Source organism: Haliotis rufescens, unplaced genomic scaffold, assembly GCF_023055435.1.
Source record: "Haliotis rufescens isolate VD_foot unplaced genomic scaffold, xgHalRufe1.0.p SCAF_8, whole genome shotgun sequence".
NCBI classification, from domain to species: Eukaryota; Metazoa; Mollusca; class Gastropoda; order Lepetellida; family Haliotidae; genus Haliotis; species Haliotis rufescens.
In genome coordinates this window covers 29,519,786-29,539,901 of record NW_025964372.1, presented here as the reverse complement: position 1 = coordinate 29,539,901, position 20,116 = coordinate 29,519,786, and the positions used below count along the sequence as shown (strand labels likewise).

The window sequence follows — 20,116 nt, the reverse complement described above, 5'->3', positions numbered from 1 at the left end:
TATCTCATTGAGGTACCTCTTGCTGTTTATCTCAATTTCGCACTTGGTAGCACTATTGAATTATTAAAATAGGCCCCAGAAACCCTTGCTTGTCGAAAGAGGAGACTTAATAGATTTGGTGGTGTGGCTCGCTGACAAGGATGATTGGTGTCATCGTACCCTGTTGACGTGGGAGGTTGCTGCTAATATCAACCGCTGGTTTGTCGAGTCCAGAATTGACCCTAACATCTGACCATTTCTTACAGAATGGGGAAACCGAAGGCAGGCTGGCCGCAAGCTCTTCCCTTGGTTTTCGTCCTTGTTGTTCTTCTGACTGGAATACATCCCACCAAGGGTCAAAGTAAATACACGGGCACACATATACTGTGAATCATGAAATTAATGCGAGCATGCGAGTGTCCTTTGACCACATGTCAAGCCGCTGAAGTGTTTTTCGTGATGATATCATACAATCGAAGTTCTATCATCCCATACTATTTGTTTTCCATGAAGTTTAAAGTTTTTTTATGTTATAGTTTGCTGATTAGTTTTTTTAAAGTTTAAAGGCAAGGCTACTTGCATTTATTTCATGACGCATTTTAGGCGTTAGTCGACACTCGCATTATATTGATGGCGCATTAATTTTATTATTTACAGAAATGCATTTTCCTTAGAATTTATTTGTATCTCATTTTAATATTCATAAAAAAAAATGTCATTATGACCTAACTTCCCGACCCGTGAAGATCCATGTTAGAATTGGTCTTCATTAGCCCATGCTTGTCGTAAGAGGCGACTGACGGGGTTGGGTGGTCAGGCATCGGTTGATGTATGTCATCGATCCCACTTGCGTGGATAGATGGTCAGGACATCAATCACTGGATTGTCTGGTCGAGACTCGATTATTACAGAGTGCCGTCATACAGCTGTAACAAACAAACAAACAAACAAACAAACAAGCCAACCAAACCTAACTTCCCGTTATAACCATTAATTTTTGATGGCTCTATTTCTCCTCAGCCTTTGCCAACAATTCTTTGTAAACATCGTAAAAGTAACTAATATTTGCTTTCTAAGTGACCATGTACAAAGCCTGTTCCCCACACTCTTACATGTATCCATGCTTGCCCATTGATTTGTTTGTTTGTTGTTTAACGCCGCAATATTCCAGCTATATTATGGCGGTCTGTAAATGATCGAGTCTGGACCAGACAAGCCAGTGATTGACATCATAAGCATCGATCCACGCATTTGGGATAGCATGACATGCATGAACCAAGTCAGCGAGCCTGACCACCCGATCCCGTTAGTCGCCTCTTACGACAAGCACAGTCGCCTCTTACGGCAAGCATGGGCTGCTGAAGACCTATTCTACTCTGGAACTTCACGGGTCGTATGCCCATTGAAGTTCCCCGGCTGTGGTACAGAAGCGTTTTCTCAGTACCCTTTGTCTGGCATCAAAGCCGACTAATATAGGAATATGGTGGCAACAATGAGTGACCAGGCTCTTTCCAAATGCAACACATTTTCCCGTGTATTTTCGGGTGACATTTGACTTGCCTTTGCATGTGTTTGTAACGGGTGCCACCTGTCGGGGAGAAAACGCTCACTCTTTCACAATACCTGTAACATCACTATTTGTTAGTGATTCAGAATCACATGCTTATAAGTCAGTCGTAATCGTACAAGCAGAGATGTTTTATGATGAAGTAAAGCGTTTTGTCGCTTTTATTTATCGTTGATATCAACCACTTTTAAAATTTGTCCTGACTCGATTTTGCACAAGTTGCCATGTTGTGGCTGAAATATTGCTGACTGCGGCGTTAAACATGATTCATTCACCCACTCACCATTCGTGCGAGGTATCTATTTGTAGTAATTGAACGAATCTTTTTTTACGAATTCAGTTTTTCACAAGTGTATTACTAGCTGCACTGGGGAAGACACTGGTTACTATGGGAACTGTGATTCCTGTGCTGGCTTCATTGTGTGTGTTCACGGTACGCTGATGAAGTTGCCGTGCCCCAGCGGACTGTTCTACAACTTCAACTCAGGCACGTGCACGTATGAATCACAAGCCACATGCAGGTACAAATAATGTGTAAACACGTTTGTTTCAGGAGAGTGAGTGAGTGAGTGAGTGAGTGAGTTGGTTAAACGCCGCTTTGAACAGTATTCCAGTTATATCACGGCGTGTCAGCTTAATGTGGGAGGAAAGCCCGAGGTGATGCAGGTCTCAGACGTTTACCACTTCGGTGAAACCCACGAGCAAGGGTATGGTGCTGACAAACCTAGACACATAATCGGGGCGAACCGGGATTCGAATCCACAATAATAGGTTTCTGGCGTTCCCGCGAATTGCGGCGCGTTAGGCGACTGGGCCATCCATGCCCCCTTGTTTCAGAAGTGTCGAGGTACCAGGGCCCTTTTGCTAACTGGAGATGTCAAATACTAAATTACTGAAAACTTGAAAATATTGTTTTGAAAATTATTGGACATGGTCATAATACTAGTATTACAAATGACAACGAGCTTTTTTCTCGCGTTTTCATCTTTTGACATACTGAAGTATATACATGAACATGACTATAAAAAGGTCCATTGTCAAAGCTGAATGTGTTGTGCCGTCTTTACCAAACTGTTGGGTCCAAGAAAGTTTTCAAATGAAAGTTGGATTTGACCAAAAATGACAAACATTATCAAAACCGTATAAGGCTGAGTGAGTGAGTGAGAGAGTTTAGTTTTACGCCGCTTTTAGCAATAATCCAGCAATATCACGGCGGGGGACACCAGAAATGGGCGTCACACATTGTACCTATGTCGGGATTCGAACCCGGGTCTTCGGCGTGACGAGCGAACGCTTTAACCACTAGGCTACCCGACCGCCCCCGTACTAGGCTGAACACAGTCACCGAATTTTAAGGTCCAAAACTCAACTATGAAAATGTATCAAATACACCACCACCGAAAAACTATTTCTCGTTTGTTTCATTTTTAGCCACTATCCAAAATGGCGGTATACTTCCTTTTGTCCGACAGTTTATACTCCCAAGAAAATCTGCATGATTCAAAGACTTGCTTTTGTTAAAAAAATCTCTTAAATGTCCTTTCGCTATATTTATTGTTGTTATTTTTCGATACCATACAGGTTTTATAAGATATTTTAAACATTCTCGTTCATATGAACTCATTTGATAAATTTCAATTCGTTTCTAAATGTTTAACTCATTTCTTAAATTATGCAGATCTTGTAAAAAGGTCTCAAACCTTACCGTATTCTTTGAATAAAATAATGGTTGTTGATACCGGGATGATTAGGTTCCAGCCACTCATGCCTACGTCCACTTTTGCCTAGTACAGTTACTATTGCCTACAAAAAAATAAAGCAGTGTGGAATAATGCCTACACAATGAAAACAACATACCCATGCTAGGAATGAATTCTTCCAATATTAAATTTCTTTGAAATCAGCAAATATCTGCTGGTGTATACTATAAGAACTAATGCAATGATGCAGAAATCATAAATTATTACTGTTGGTGTTATGGCAATGTGAAATAAAAAGTAACTTCATACAATTTTCTTTCTTTTGTCGCCTATAGGCATTATTCCACTAAAGTGGACTTGCCCAGTTAGAGATTGGCTAGCACTGATAGCATGTTCCGCTGAAAATCCCTGGTGTATGACTTTGTTTATTGTAGACTGTAGGCATTAGTGGATGTAGGCATTAGTGGACGCCGCCGGATGATTACAACAAAGATCTTGCAATAGTAGACGTAATAAGTGAGTGAGAGGCTTTACGTCACTTTCAGCAATATTCCAGCAATATCAGGGCGGGGGACACCAGAAACGGGTGACGTAATTAGCACATGCTATGGCGCCATAGTAAGTGAACGTACCTTACGTATCACTTTAAACCGCGTGCCACATCCATATAAGAATTTTCTCATTGTATTTTTGTCAGGAGAAATATACGTCCTTTTACAACTTTTTGTCTGTAACTAATCGCACAACTCTAAGTTAGTGGATAGGGTTTGACGCCGCTTTGAACAGTATACCAGTCAGATCAAGGCGTGTCAGCTTACTGTGGGAGGAAAGCCCGAAGTGATGAAAGTCTTTGACGTCTACCACTTTGGTGAATTTCACGAGCATGGGTTAGTGCTGACAAACGTAAAAAATAACCTGAGACGACAAGGCAACCCGTGTCCAGTACACAAAGTCTAAAGTGTGACAAATTTTAGTTGTTCCATCAGGGGGGTTATAATGTTCCAGTCACAATCGACGCTGCAGAAATCGCTATATTATGTTGCAGCCAAATAACCAGCCCTACGACGCAGCCCACGACACCCAGTCTCAATGGTAAGTACGGCAACACCCTTAAAGGGGCACTAGGATCGGTATAAATGGCAGTCCCAGCTGATTTGTGTCATGGCATTGAAACACATCTTTAACTGTCTACGTTGCACCTCAATATCACATCAGTGGTTGATGTCAGAGATACAATTCATCAATTTCATACATGACACTAATTACAATGTCTACAAACTGAACAGGCATTAGGGTCGTGACACAGAGCTATCTTAGCGCTAAGACGATCGTAACTGCCATACATTAACACAGACTTGCGACAGTCGTAGCGCTAAGACGATCGTAACTGCCATACCTTAACACAGACTTGCGACAGTCGTAGCGCTAAGACGATCGTAACTGCCATACCTTAACACAGACTTGCGACAATCGTAGCGCTAAGACGATCGTAACTGCCATACCTTCACATAGACTTGCGACAGTCGTAGCGCTAAGACCATCGTAACTGCCATACCTGAACATAGACTTGAGACAGTCGTAGCGCTAAGACGATCGTTACTGCCATACCTTAACATAGACTTGCGACAGTCGTAGCGCTAAGACGATCGTAACTGTCATACCTTAACATAGACTTGCGACAGTCGTAGCGCAGAGACGATCGTAACTGCCATACTTTAACACAGACTTGCGACAGTCATATCGCTAAGACGATCGTAACTGTCATACCTTAACATAGACTTGCGACAGTCGTAGCGCTAAGACGATCGTAACTGTCATACCTTAACATAGACTTGCGACAGTCGTAGCGCTAAGACGATCGTAACTGCCATACCTTAACACAGACTTGCGACAGTCATATCGCTAAGACGATCGTAACTGCGATACCTTTACACAGACTTGCGACAGTCGTAGCGCTAAGACGAACGTAACTGCCATACCTTAACACAGACTTGCGACAGTCGTAGCGCTAAGACGATCGTAACTGTCATACCTTAACACAGACTTGCGACAGTCGTAGGGCTAAGACGATCGTAACTGCCATACCTTAACATAGACTTGCGACAGTCGTAGCGCTAAGACGATCTCAACTCCCATCCTTTAACATATACGCTTTTTATCAGAGGTGACACGCCCTACCTTGATTGCGTTACCCTACACACTGTGTGATATTTCCAGGTAGTCAGTGGGGAAGCCACCGCTACTGAACCACGTTGCACTAAGTTGAGCTATGGCTGTCAAAGATCTGTACGTAAACAAAGCGTCGTTAAACACAACTCACTCACTCTATAGTTAGATAGACGTAAACAATCACCACCCAGTCAGCCTGGCTAAGTCTCGATTATTTACAGGCCGACGTAATTAAATTGCAATATTGTTGATTGTGGCGTTTAGCAGCATTCACTCACCCCTTCACTGTCTGCAGCCTTCACGTCGTGTACAAGCACCTGCGTGGGCAAGGAGGACGGGTACTACCCGAGCTGTACAGACTGCGCCCAGTACAGCATATGCCGCTCCAACAACATGGAACAGCACCAGTGTCCGGGCGGACAGTGGTTTGACGCATCGAGGGGAGTCTGCGACCAGTCCGCCAGCGTATCCTGCAGGTAAAACCAGTCTGTAATGGTTTGCTAATTGCAGAACTGAAAAAGATTAGAATAAAACCGGACGGAGTGATGCGGATATAAACACATAGATGCCTTAAATAATATTAATATAATAATATAATATTGAATTAAGATACACGAAAGACACGCGTAATACTCAGAAGGAACCAAATAGTACTGCATATCCAGATGGTTTATTATGGATGCTGTTCATGTTGTATTTATACATGCGGCATACGTTTATGCATGATATGTCTATGCATACCACTTACTGTTTATTTATGCGTACCGAATAGTGTGTATTTATGCATACCACATATTGTGTATTTATGCAAACCACAGATTGTGTATTTATGCATACCACAGATTGTGTATTTATGCATACCACAGATTGTGTATTTATGCATACCACAGATTGTGTATTTATGCATACCACATATTGTGTATTTATGCATACCACATATTGTGTATTTATGCATACCACATATGGTGCATTTATGCATACCACAGATTGTGTATTTATGCATACCACAGATTGTGTATTTATGCATACCACAGATAGTGTACTTATGCATATCACAGATTGTGTATTTATGCATACCACAGATTGTGTATTTATGCATACCACAGAATGTGTATTTATGCATACCACATATGGTGTATTTATGCATACCACAGATTGTATTTTTATGCAAACCACATACTGTGTATTTATGCATACCACAGATTGTGTATTTATGCATACCACAGATTGTGTATTTATGCATACCACATATTGTGTATTTATGCATACCACAGATTGTGTATTTATGCATACCACATATGGTGTATTTATGCATACCACATATTGTGTATTTATGCATACCACAGATTGTGTATTTATGCATACCACCGATTGTGTATTTATGCATACCACAGATTGTGTATTTATGCATACCACATATTGTGTATTTATGCATACCACATATGGTGTATTTATGCATACGACAGATTGTTTATTTATGCATACCACATATTGTGTATTTATGCATACCACCGATTGTGTACTTATGCATACCACAGATTGTGTATTTATGCATACCACCGATTGTGTATTTATGCATACCACAGAATGTGTATTTATGCATACCACAGATTGTGTATTTATGCATACCACAGATTGTATTTTTATGCAAACCACATACTGTGTATTTATGCATACCACAGATTGTGTATTTATGCATACCACAGATTGTGTACTTATGCATACCACAGATTGTGTATTTATGCATACCACCGATTGTGTATTTATGCATACCACAGAATGTGTATTTATGCATACCACAGATTGTGTATTTATGCATACCACATATTATGTATCTATTCATACCACGGATAGTGTATTTATGCATACCACATTTCGTGTATTTACGTATACAACCTATTGTTTATTTATGCATGTAACATATTGTTAATTATGCATATCACAGATTGTTTATTTCTGCATACCACGGATTGTTTATTTACGCATACACCATTTATTTTTTATGCGTACCCCAAGATTGTTTATTTATGCATATCACAGATTGTTTATTTTTGCATAAGACAGATTGTATATTTATGCATACCGCAGATTGTTTATTTGTGATTGCTGCTTCTTAATTATTACACATGCGTTCCTCAGACGTGTGTCTATCATTCAAGACGTGAACACATTCGAGAGAATGTAATTTGATTACGTCTCTGAGATGAAGCATTGTAGTGTTCAGGTTTTTAAAAACGAACGAATATTAATATATTGGTTGGACTATATTATTCCTGAACATATTTATCTAAGCGCAGAATACACTGAATGCAATTATTTTACGAGCGCATTTTTTGGTTACCAACCATTTCCTCTATTTCCCTTTCAGTGTCACCCCGGTCACTCTCCCGACCACACTGCAGGCACTCTTAGGTGAGTTCCTGATGCCATTGTTGTTGGACGATATCGTAATAACTGTTGTTAGACGACAATGGCAACACTGTTGTTAGGCGACATTGACATCACTGTGGACACATATTGATACGCTAGCCATACAACATCGAGAAGAGTGATGTTTGTCCACCTTCGCACGAGGTTAACATAAACGTTGTTAGACATGGCAGAATGTTGTTAGACGACACGGCTTAAATGTTGTTAGACGAGATGGCTAAAATGTTGTTAGACGACATGGCTAAAATGTTGTTAGACGACATAGCCAAACTGTTGTTAGACGACATGGCTAAAATGTTGTTAGACGACACGGCTAAAATGTTGTTAGACGAGATGGCTAAAATGTTGTTAGACGACACGGCTAAAATGTTGTTAGACGACACGGCTAAAATGTTGTTAGACGACATGGCTAAAATGTTGTTAGACGACACGGCTAAAATGTTGTTAGACGAGATGGCTAAAATGTTGTTAGACGACACGGCTAAAATGTTGTTAGACGACATAGCCAAACGGTTGTTAGTTGACAAGACCAAAATGTTGTTAGACGACACGGCTAAAATGTTGTTAGACGACATGGCTAAAATGTTGTTAGTGGACAAAACCAAAATGTTGTTAGACGACACGGCTTAAATGTTGTTTGACGACACGGCTAAAATGTTGTTAGACGACATAGCCAAACTGTTGTTAGTGGACAAAACCAAAATGTTGTTAGACGACACGGCTTAAATGTTGTTTGACGACACGGCTTAAATGTTGTTCGACGACATAGCCAAACTGTTGTTAGTTGACAAGACCAAAATAATGTTAGACGACATGGCTAAAATGTTGTTCAACGACATAGCCAAACTGTTGTTAGATGACAAGACCAAAATGTTGTTAGACGACACGGCTTAAATGTTGTTAGACGACATGGCCAAACTGTTGTTAGTTGACAAGACCTAAATGTTGTTAGACGACACGGCTTAAATGTTGTTAGACGACACGGCTAAAATGTTGTTATACTACATGGACAAGAAAGCTGTTGGAAGACAATCGCGACAGGTTTTAAGTGTATGCTATCGTAGATTGAATAAACTTTGTTCTAATTTGAAACTCAATATGTGAAATGTGAGTTTACACGTCCAGATATCCGTGACTGACAGTTATACAACTATTTAAAGAATCTCGTGACGTCGGTTGACTGAAATGTACGAAACCACCAAGAAGTCTGAAAACACATAATGTTTATCGACATTGTAAATCAATATTTTTTCGTAGTAAAAAAATACCAAATCATTCATGCATTCGCAGTGAAAAATCTCATTACGTTACAATTACAGAGGATTTTAAGCATGATTCGATTACCTTGATTGAACAGTCATAATCTATTTTTTATTTCTGAATTCCCGTTAAAATTAGCATTGAACATAAAACTTAGACGTGTTATTGTAGGAACTAATATGTTGTCCTTTTCGTAAAAATGATGTTTTTTTCAGCACATACGACATGTCTGACTGGGGACTGTAAGGATCAAGTGGATGGCTATTACCCTGATTGTACATCGCCCTGTAAAATATACTTCCTCTGTGTCGATGAGGATGCTTTCGCTTTCGACTGCAAGGAGCTGTTCTATATGAAGAGCCAGGGCCAGTGCGGCAGTACCCCTGCTGCAGGATGCAGGTACGTGGAGGTTGGGACCCGGGTTAAAATAGGTTCCCTGGATTCTATTTTATGTTGTAAAGGTCACACTGCTGGATCGAGCGGTCAATGTTGCTGTGTGTCATTGTGATTGGGACGTTTCTCATCATGTATCATTTCCTTAGTGGATCGCATGGCCAGGCTCGGCCAGGTTCGGTTAACTGTGCGTCATCGTGCATGCTCTCAATCACTGGTGTGACTGACCAGGTTTCGGTTCTTTACATGCCACATGCTGACTACAGCATCTCAAACATTTACTAACTCAAACATTCACTAACTCAGTTACTAACTCAAACATGTACTAACTCAAACATTTACTAACTCAAACATTTACTAACTCAAACAGTTACTAACTCAAACATTCTCTAACTCAAACATTCACTTACTCAAACAGTTACTAACTCAAACATTAACTAACTCGGTTACTAATTCAAACATTTACTAACTCAAACATTCACCAACTAAAACATTTACTAGCTCAAACATTTACCAGCTGAAACATTTACTGACTCAGTTACTAACTCAAATATTCATCAACTCAAACATTTACTAACTCAAACATTTACTAGCTCAAATATTCACTAGCACAAACATTTACTAACTCAAACGATGGCTAATTCAAATATTCACTGACTCTAACGTTTACGAACACTTTTAATTACTTGGTTTACGAATCCATTTAAGACTTCACAAATTTGAAGGTTAGTTCCCCACCCGTCGAAATTGTTAACGAATTTCGCCAACTGAAGAAAACCCTCAAAAGTAGGTCAAGTGGGGTCGGAGATTACCTTGTATCTACAGTTCTTCTATCTGTTCGCATTTTCTTTATTTTAATTGAGCGATTAAACTTTTACGAGGTAGCTTATTTATTTATTTTATTTTGAAAAAAATAAATTACTGAACATTATTTTTTGCTATAACTTTCAAAATCTGAAAACAAATATTGACCGATTGTGTTTTCATTAATGTTTATTTTGAAGTCCAACCACATCTGTAACAACATCTGCCACAACTTCACCGACGACCTCTGCCACAACCTCTGCAACGACATCCGGAACAACGTCTCCAACAACATCCCCAACAACGTCTGCTACAACCCAGTCACTATTACCAATAAGTAAGCAAACGTTTCAAGAAGTGTATGTCCACCGCATCATATAAACGTCCATTTGAATTCTGGTCTCATTTGTGTCTCTCCATTTAACACCAAATCTCTTCCCAGAATCCCAGACGTGCGCCTCGAGCTGTGTGGGGAGGGCTACCGGGTACTACCCTGACTGTACGGACCCCTGCAAGGTGTTCCGCATCTGTCACGCTGGGCAGGAGTTTGTGACCAACTGTGACCCTTTGTTCTACAACTTTGTTGACGGGGAGTGTGACCATTTCCCCACACCTGGATGCAGGTATGTACTGATATTTGTCCCTTAATTTAATAAATTTAACTTTAAATTACCGTCATATTACCCAGTTCCATTGTCAACATCTTACTAAGGTGTGAACATTGGTCAGATGTGAAATGTTCAAATGGTGTGTCAATACATCCTAATTGTTCAGTCACCTTTAAACATGTTTATTTACAAATTGGGAAATTTTATGACGGGTGGATCCGAACACCATGTAATCAAATGTCTTGTTTAAGTGAGGCGACAGCGTCAGCAACAAGTGCGACAACATCAGCAACGACTTCGGCATCCACGAGTCGTAAGTATTCCTTGTTAGTAATGTTGGTGTAATGGGTGTGTTACGAGATGATTATTATCAATTTGAAACGCAAAGGATTACCAGAAACCGGTCCGTACATAACTAAATTCGGAAATCAGTTAATGACCACATAAGATCTACAAGATCCCCGAATATGAAACACAGGTTTACATTATCAAACACACGTTTAGGTTTACAGTAGATAATGACAATACAATGGGACAAATAAGTGTCACTGTATAATGACAATACAATGGGACAAATATGTGTCATGGTATAACGACAATACAATGGGACAGTCCTCTGGAAACTGCCCCATCCCGAAACTTCTCGATGGATTAAGCTGCACATGTTTGTCAACAACCAATTGAAGTTATTTGAAATCCACCTTTAAAAATCTGGTCACTTATCGACATTTTACCAGCGCTTTAATCATTTGCTGCCACTGACAATCACTTAAAAAACCCAACAACTTACAACAGTCTCTACTGCATCATAACAGGTACATCATGTACTTTATTGATGTTTGGTTTAACGGAAGTAATTATTTATGCAAACAATTGCATGCTTCGGGAAATTGCGAAATATCATTACCGAATAAATAAAAATAAACCATCGAGCGATATTCAAACGTTGGATGACATAAAGTAACACACATGTGTTTTAAATAACAACTTTTTACGTCGGATATGTAGAAAATCCATGTGATCCTAAATTTAGCATGTTTGGTGAGCCTCGTTTGGGGAATAAAGCAGCGGTTGCAATGCTCGTTCGATGTCTACTTTTTAAGTACGTTCATCACCAAGAAAAGAGAATAAGTACTTTCGAATGCTGAATGAGTTTCTTTACTGCTCAACATATTTTTTTATCGAGTTTATAAACACAACCACTATGGTATAAGGATCATAATGTTCGTGATATCTGGTGCTTAATGACCTCAAATGTCTGATGTTGAGTGATCGTATCGACGGTACACTGTGGCCAGAAACTTCTACAACTGCCTAAACAAAGCCAGCAAAACCTCCTAATCATATATGCTAGTGCTCTTTTTTTCCGATCTCCACAGTCACTGTAGTCTGGCTAATATCTTCATTTTACAAACAAACCCTCTTTACCATACCGATCGACCCGAGATCCGGGTTTGAATTGATGTTCAGTAACCGATGCTTGTCGTAAGATGTGACGGTTGCTCAGGCTCGCTGACTTGGTTGAAGCATGTTATCGTATCCTTATTGCTTAGAGCAAAGCTCATGGTGCCAATCACTGGATTGTCTGGTCCAGATGCGATTATTTACAGACCGCCGTTATACAGCTGAGTGCGGCGTTAAACAATAATAAAAAAAACATACTAAGTTCAGGTTTTGTCGATATGTTCATCTGGATGTCTCCGTATCGGTGAGGCAGTGGTTGTTGAGTGACAAAGATGGACATTTTTAAGTTGTATCACGGCGACCTACAACTGAGCCACCACTGACTGAAACCGTAATCATCCACCCCATTGGTGTGAGATGACAAGAAATCAGAAATACTACCCAGCCTGACAACCCGATCTACTTTGTAGTGAGTGAGTGAGTTAATATTTAACGTCACATCGGCAATATTTCAGCCATACCGTGACGAGAAGTAATACGTTATTTATCACCTATATCTAAACTTTATAAAAACCTGTCATCAAAGGATGGTACAATAACTAGAATATCACAGAGTCTATCTAAAACTAGTTGAGGAACATTTAAAAGCAGAAAGAATTAACAACACAATGTAAAAATGGACTTGAGATCGTCAGTAACTAAAGGGAGATCACCATACCAGGGACCATGGGGACTTACAGTGCCTTTGCTTCCTGCATGGACACTGGCAGGATTTATATCATCCCTTCAGTCAATGGCGATATTTTTTATTTGTTAAGCCGAATATTAAAATGACGAAAATTCGACGTTTTAAAATTCTGCATGCATATAAATACTTCGAATGATGTGGGACTTACATACCCTTTTAGGGGGACAATAATTTTACGCTGCTTCAACCCCCCTCGAGGGTACAGCCTCTACTATGTAGTGCCTTCACGACAAGCATTGAGTAAGGGAAACTATTCCTCCCCGGAATCTTTACACAGATAAATTACTAATTGAGTTGGTCGACAGTGAAACTAGGGTCGTCATTACGATGTAATCAACAAGCAAACAGCTACTTCAGTGACACTTTCTCCTACTTCAGGTACAACATCCGTTACTACATCTGCAACCACATCGGTCACAACTTCTCCTACAACCTCTTTCACAACATCACTAAGCACTTCGTCAACTACATCAGCGACTACGTCAGTAACTACTTCTCCTACCACCTCGGCTACGACATCAGCTACTACCTCGCCAACCACATCGGCGACGACATCTGTAACAACGTCTCCTACCACATCCGTCACAACCAGTGGTAAGTAGAGGCCTTTAATTCATGTATATTAAAGAGCTTAAAGTAATAACTAAATGGAAATATTATTTTTGTGTGTTTTTGTGTGTGTGTGTGTGGATAAGTGGATAAGAGCTACCGAGTATGTCAGGTTTGTTCAAAATGATTTGTTTGATGCAGCCATTTTGTACAAAAAAATAAGCCAGACGTCAAATTTAATAATTATCGCTACTATCCACGCCAGCGACTACCTCGCCTACTACATCCCCAACTACGTCAGCTACTACTTCTCCAACAACCTCACCAACCACTTCGCCAACTACATCAGCGACCACCTCGCCAACTACATCAGCGACTACCTCGCCAACCACATCAGCGACCACCTCGCCAACAACTTCGCAAACTACATCAGCGACCACCTCGCCAACTACATCAGCGACTACCTCGCCAACCACATCAGCGACCACCTCGCCAACAACTTCGCCAACTACATCAGCGACCACCTCGCCAACTACATCAGCGACCACCTCGCCAACCACATCAGCGACCACCTCGCCAACCACATCAGCGACCACTTCGCCAACCACATCAGCGACCACCTCGCCAACCACTTCGCCAACTACATCAGCTACCACCTCGCCAACCACATCCCCAACTACATCAGCGACCACTTCTCCAACCACTTCACCAACCACATCAGCGACCACCTCACCAACCACTTCGCCAACTACATCAGCAACAACGTCTGCTACAACTCAAGGACCACCAATAAGTAAGAAACTCTTCTGGCCCATCATGTGATTGTCTGGTTTGTTTACAGAACTCCGTAGGCAGGAGAACTCTTGTGCGGTGTCAGTCAACAAACACTTGCTTTTTTATGCAGATTGTGCGAGTGGCGGGTTCTACCGGTAGGGCAGGACATGCTTACTCCTTCGTTGACAGTTGGTGTCACTGATTTCAGTGAATCATTCATATAATGTTCACCGCTATTTTGTCTTTTACATCCAATGGAATCTGTTGTAACAAAACTCACTAGACTTTCAGCCATGTACGTCCATTGTCAATATTTCACGGGTTTGCACAGCGACCGGGTGTATTCATGGAGGGTGGAATGGGGTAGTGAACACAAGACCGTGAAGTGATATGTAAACTTAATGTGTCTAAATGTCTTCCCAGAATCCCAGACGTGCGCCTCGAGCTGTGTGGGGAGGGCTACCGGGTACTACCCTGACTGTACGGACCCCTGCAAGGTGTTCCGCATCTGTCACGCTGGGCAGGAGTTTGTGACCAACTGTGACCCTTTGTTCTACAACTTTGTTGACGGGGAGTGTGACCATTTCCCCACGCCTGGATGCAGGTATGTACTGATATTTGTCCCTTAATTTAATAAATTTAACTTTAAATTACCGTCAAATTACCCAGTTATCATTGTCAACATCTTACTAAGGTGTGAACATTGGTCAGATGTGAAATTTTCAAATGGTGTGTCTATACATCCTAATTGTTAAATCACATTTAAACATGTTTATTTACAAATTGCGGATCCGAACACTATGAAATTAAATGTCTTGTTTAAGTGAGGCAACAACGTCAGCAACAAGTGCGACAACATCAGCAACGACCTCGGCATCCACGAGTCGTAAGTATTCCTTGTTAGTAATGACATAATTGTAATGATGTGTCACGAGATGATTATCAATTTGAAACGCAAAGGTTAACCACAAACCGGTACGTACATGACAAACTTGGGAAATCAGTAAATGACCACATCAGATCTACAAGATCTCCGAATATCAAACACGCTGGTTTAGGTTAACAATATAGATAATGACAATACAATTGGAAAAAATAAGTGCCATTGTATAATGAAAATACAAAGGGTCAAATATGTGTCGTATAATGACAATACAATTGGAAAAAATAAGTGCCATTGTATAATGACAATACAATGGGTCAAATATGGGTCGTATAATGACAATACAATGGGATAAATAAGTGTCATTGTATTATGACAATACAATGGAAATAATAAGTATCATTGTATAATGACAATACAATGTAAATAATAAGTGTCATTGTATAATGACAATACAATGGAAATGAGAGGTATCATTGTACAGTGACAATACAATGGAAATAATAAGTGTCATTGTATAATGACAATACAATGGGACAAAAAGTGCCCTTGTGTAATGACAATGTAATGAGACAAGTAAGTGTCATTGTATAATGATAATACAATGGTATAAATAAGTGTCATTGTATAATGACAATATAATGTGATAAATAAGTGTCATTGTATAATGACAATATAATGTGATAAATAAGTGTCATTGTATAAGAATATTACAATGGTACAAAAGTGTTATTGTATAATGACAATACAATGTGTCAAATACGTGCCATTGTATAATGACAATACAATCTGATAAATAAGTGTCATTGTATAATTTTATTACAATGGGACAAAAGTGTCATTGTATAATGTCAATACAATGGGACAAAAGTGCCCTTGTTTAATGACAATGTAATGAGACAAGTAAGTGTCATTGTATAATGACAATACAATGGTATAAATAAGTGTCATTGTATAATGACAATACAATGATATTAATAAGTGTTATTGTTTAACGACAATACAATGGGATAATTAGTGTCATTTTGTACTTATATAACAATGGGACAAAGTGTTATTGTATAATGAAAATACAATGGGTCAAATACGTGCCATTGTATAATGACAATACAATGGTATAAATAAGAATCATTGTATAATGACAATACAATGGTATAAATAAGTGCCATTATATAATGACAATACAATGGGGCAGTCCTCTAGAAACTGTCCCATCCCGAAACTTCTCGATGGATTAAGCTGCACATGTTTGTCAACAACCAAGTGAGGTTATTCGAAATCCACCTTTAAAAATCTGGTCACTTATCGACATTTTACCAGCGCTTTAATTATTTGCTGCCACTGACAATCACTTAAAAAACAAACAAACTTACAACAATCTCCACTGCATCATCACAGGTATATCATGTACTTTATCGATGTTTGGTTTAACGGAAGTAATTATTTATACAAACAATTGCTTGCTTCGGGAAATTGCGAAATATCATTACCGAATAAATAAAAATAAACCATCGAGTGATATCCGAACATTGGATGACATAAAGTAACACAAATATGTTTTAAATAACAATCGGATATGTAGAAAATCCATGTGACCCTAAATTTAGCATGTTTGGTGAGCCTCGTTTGGGGGAATAAAGCAGCGGTTGCAATGCTCGTTCGATGTCTACTTTTTAAGTTCGTACATCACGAAGAGAAGAGAATATGTACTTTCGAATGCTGAATGAGTTTCTTTACTGCTCAACATATTTTTTTATCGAGTTTATAAACACAACCACTATGGTATAAGGATTATAAAGTTCGTGATATCAGGTGCTTAATGACCTCAAATGTCTGATGTTGAGTGATCGTATCGACGGTACACTGTGACCAGAAACTTCTACAGCTGCCTAAACAAAGCCAGCAAAACCTCCTGATCATATATGCTAGTGCTCTTTTCTCCGATCTCCACAGTCACTGTAGTCTGGCTAATGTCTTCATTTTACAACCAAACCCTCTTTACCATACCGATCGACCCGAGATCCGGGTTTGAATTGATGTTCAGTAACCGATGCTTGTCGTAAGATGTGACGGTTGCTCAGGCTCGCTGACTTGGTTGATGCATGTTATCGTATCCTTATTGCTTAGAGCAATGCTCATGGTGTCAATCACTGGATTGTCTGGTCCAGATTCGATTATTTACAGACGTTATACAGCTGAGTGCGGCGTTAAACAATAAACAAACATACTAAGATCAGGTTTTGTCTGGATGTCTCCGTATCGGAGAGGCAGTGGATGTTGAGAGACAAAGATGGACATTTTTAAGTTGTATCGCCCTACTTCAGGTACAACATCCGTTACTACATCTGCAACCACATCGGTCACAACTTCTCCTACAACCTCTATCACAACATCACTGAGCACCTCGTCAACTACATCAGCGACTACGTCAGTAACTACTTCTCCTACCACCTCGGCTACGACATCAGCTACTACCTCGCCAACCACATCGGCGACGACATCTGTAACAACGTCTCCTACCACATCCGTCACAACCAGTGGTAAGTACAGGCCTGTAATGCATGTATACTAAAGAGCTTAAAGAAATAACTAAATGGCAGTGTTATTTTGTGTTGTTTTTTTTGTGTGTGTGGATAAGTGAATAAGATCTACCGAGTATGTCAGGTGTGTTCAGAATGTTTTGTTTGATGCAGCCATATTGTACCAAAAGGTACCAAATTTAATAATTATCGCTACTATCCACGCCAGCGACTACCTCGCCTACTACATCCCCAACTACATCAGCGACCACCTCGCCAACCACTTCGCCAACCACATCAGCGACCACCTCGCCAACCACTTCGCCAACTACATCAGCTACGCCCTCGCCAACCACTTCGCCAACTACATCAGCCACCACTTCTCCAACCACTTCGCCAACTACATCAGCTACCACCTCACCAACCACATCCCCAACTACATCAGAGACCACCTCGCCAACCACTTCGCCAACCACATCAGCGACCACCTCGCCAACCACTTCGCCAACTACATCAGCTACGCCCTCGCCAACCACTTCGCCAACTACATCAGCTACCACTTCTCCAACCACTTCGCCAACTACATCAGCTACCACCTCACCAACCACATCCCCAACTACATCAGAGACCACCTCGCCAACCACTTCGCCAACCACATCAGCGACCACCTCGCCAACCACTTCGCCAACCACATCAGCGACCACCTCGCCAACCACTTCGCCAACTACATCAGCTACCACCTCGCCAACCACTTCGCCAACTACATCAGCTACCACTTCTCCAACCACTTCGCCAACTACATCAGCTACCACCTCGCCAACCACTTCGCCAACCACATCAGCGACCACCTCGCCAACCACTTCGCCAACTACATCAGCTACCACTTTGCCAACTACATCAGCGACCACCTCGCCAACCACATCCCCAACTACATCAGCGACCACCTCGCCAACCACTTCGCCAACCACATCAGCGACCATCTCGCCAACCACTTCGCCAACTACATCAGCTACCACTTCGCCAACTACATCAGCGACCACCTCGCCAACCACATCCCCAACTACATCAGCGACCACCTCGCCAACCACTTCGCCAACCACATCAGCGACCATCTCGCCAACCACTTCGCCAACTACATCAGCGACCACCTCGCCAACCACATCCTCAACTACATCAGCTACCACCTCGCCAACCACTTCGCCAGCCACATCAGCGACCACCTCGCCCACCACTTCGCCAACTACATCAGCTACCACTTCTCCAACCACTTCACCAACTACATCAGCTACCACCTCGCCAACCACATCCCCAACTACATCAGCGACCACCTCGCCAACCACTTCGCCAACCACATCAGCGACCACCTCGCCAACCACTTCGCCAACTACATCAGCTACCACTTCTCCAACCACCTCGCCAACTACATCAGCTACCACCCCGCCAACCACATCCCCAACTAAATCAGCGACCACCTCGCCAACCACTTCGCCAACCACATCAGCAACCACCTCGCCAACCACTTCGCCAACTACATCAGCTACCACTTCTCCAACCACTTCGCCAACCACATCAGCGACCACCTCGCCAACCACTTCGCCAACTACATCAGCTACCACTTCTCCAACCACTTCGCCAAATACATCAGCGACCACCTCGCCAACCACTTCGCCAACTACATCAGCTACCACCTCGCCAACCACATCCCCAACTACATCAGCTACCACCTCGCCAACCACATCCCCAACTACATCAGCGACCACCTCGCCAACCACTTCGCCAACTACATCAGCGACCACCTCGCCAACCACTTCGCCAACTACATCAGCTACGTCCTCGCCAACCACTTCGCCAACTACATCAGCGACCACCTCGCCAGCCACATCCCCAACTACATCAGCGACCACCTCGCCAACCACTTCGCCAACCACATCAGCTACGCCCTCGCCAACCACTTCGCCAACTACATCAGCTACCACCTCGCCAACCACTTCGCCAACTACATCAGCTACCACTTCTCCAACCACTTCGCCAACTACATCGGCGACCACCTCGCCAACCACATCCCCAACTACATCAGCGACCACCTCGCCAACCACTTCGCCAACTACATCAGCGACCACCTCGCCAACCACTTCGCCAACTACATCAGCGACCACCTCGCCAACCACTTCGCCAACTACATCAGCTACCACAACTGCAACAACGTCAGTAACCACTTCTCCTACTACATCAGCAACCACATCGGCCACAACATCAGTCACAACCAGTGGTCAGTGCATGCCTACAAATCAATTGTAGATCTTGTAGAAAGTTATCCTATGTGAATAGA

At 41.5% G+C, this 20,116-nt stretch overlaps 1 protein-coding gene across 1 annotated transcript; it reads left to right on the top strand.

Moving 5' to 3' along the window:
* The first annotated feature begins 246 nt into the window (after window positions 1-246).
* LOC125377003 (mucin-5AC-like) lies at window positions 247-20,111 on the top strand. Its single transcript, XM_048389773.1, has 13 exons — window positions 247-340; window positions 5,711-5,891; window positions 7,784-7,827; window positions 9,321-9,504; window positions 10,503-10,639; window positions 10,745-10,925; window positions 13,441-13,656; window positions 13,877-14,043; window positions 14,093-14,404; window positions 14,809-14,989; window positions 17,593-17,771; window positions 18,017-19,130; window positions 19,253-20,111. The coding sequence occupies exons 1-13, from the start codon at window positions 247-249 to the stop codon at window positions 20,109-20,111; spliced, it is 3,849 nt and encodes a 1,282-aa protein (XP_048245730.1).
* The last annotated feature ends 5 nt before the right edge of the window (window positions 20,112-20,116 follow it).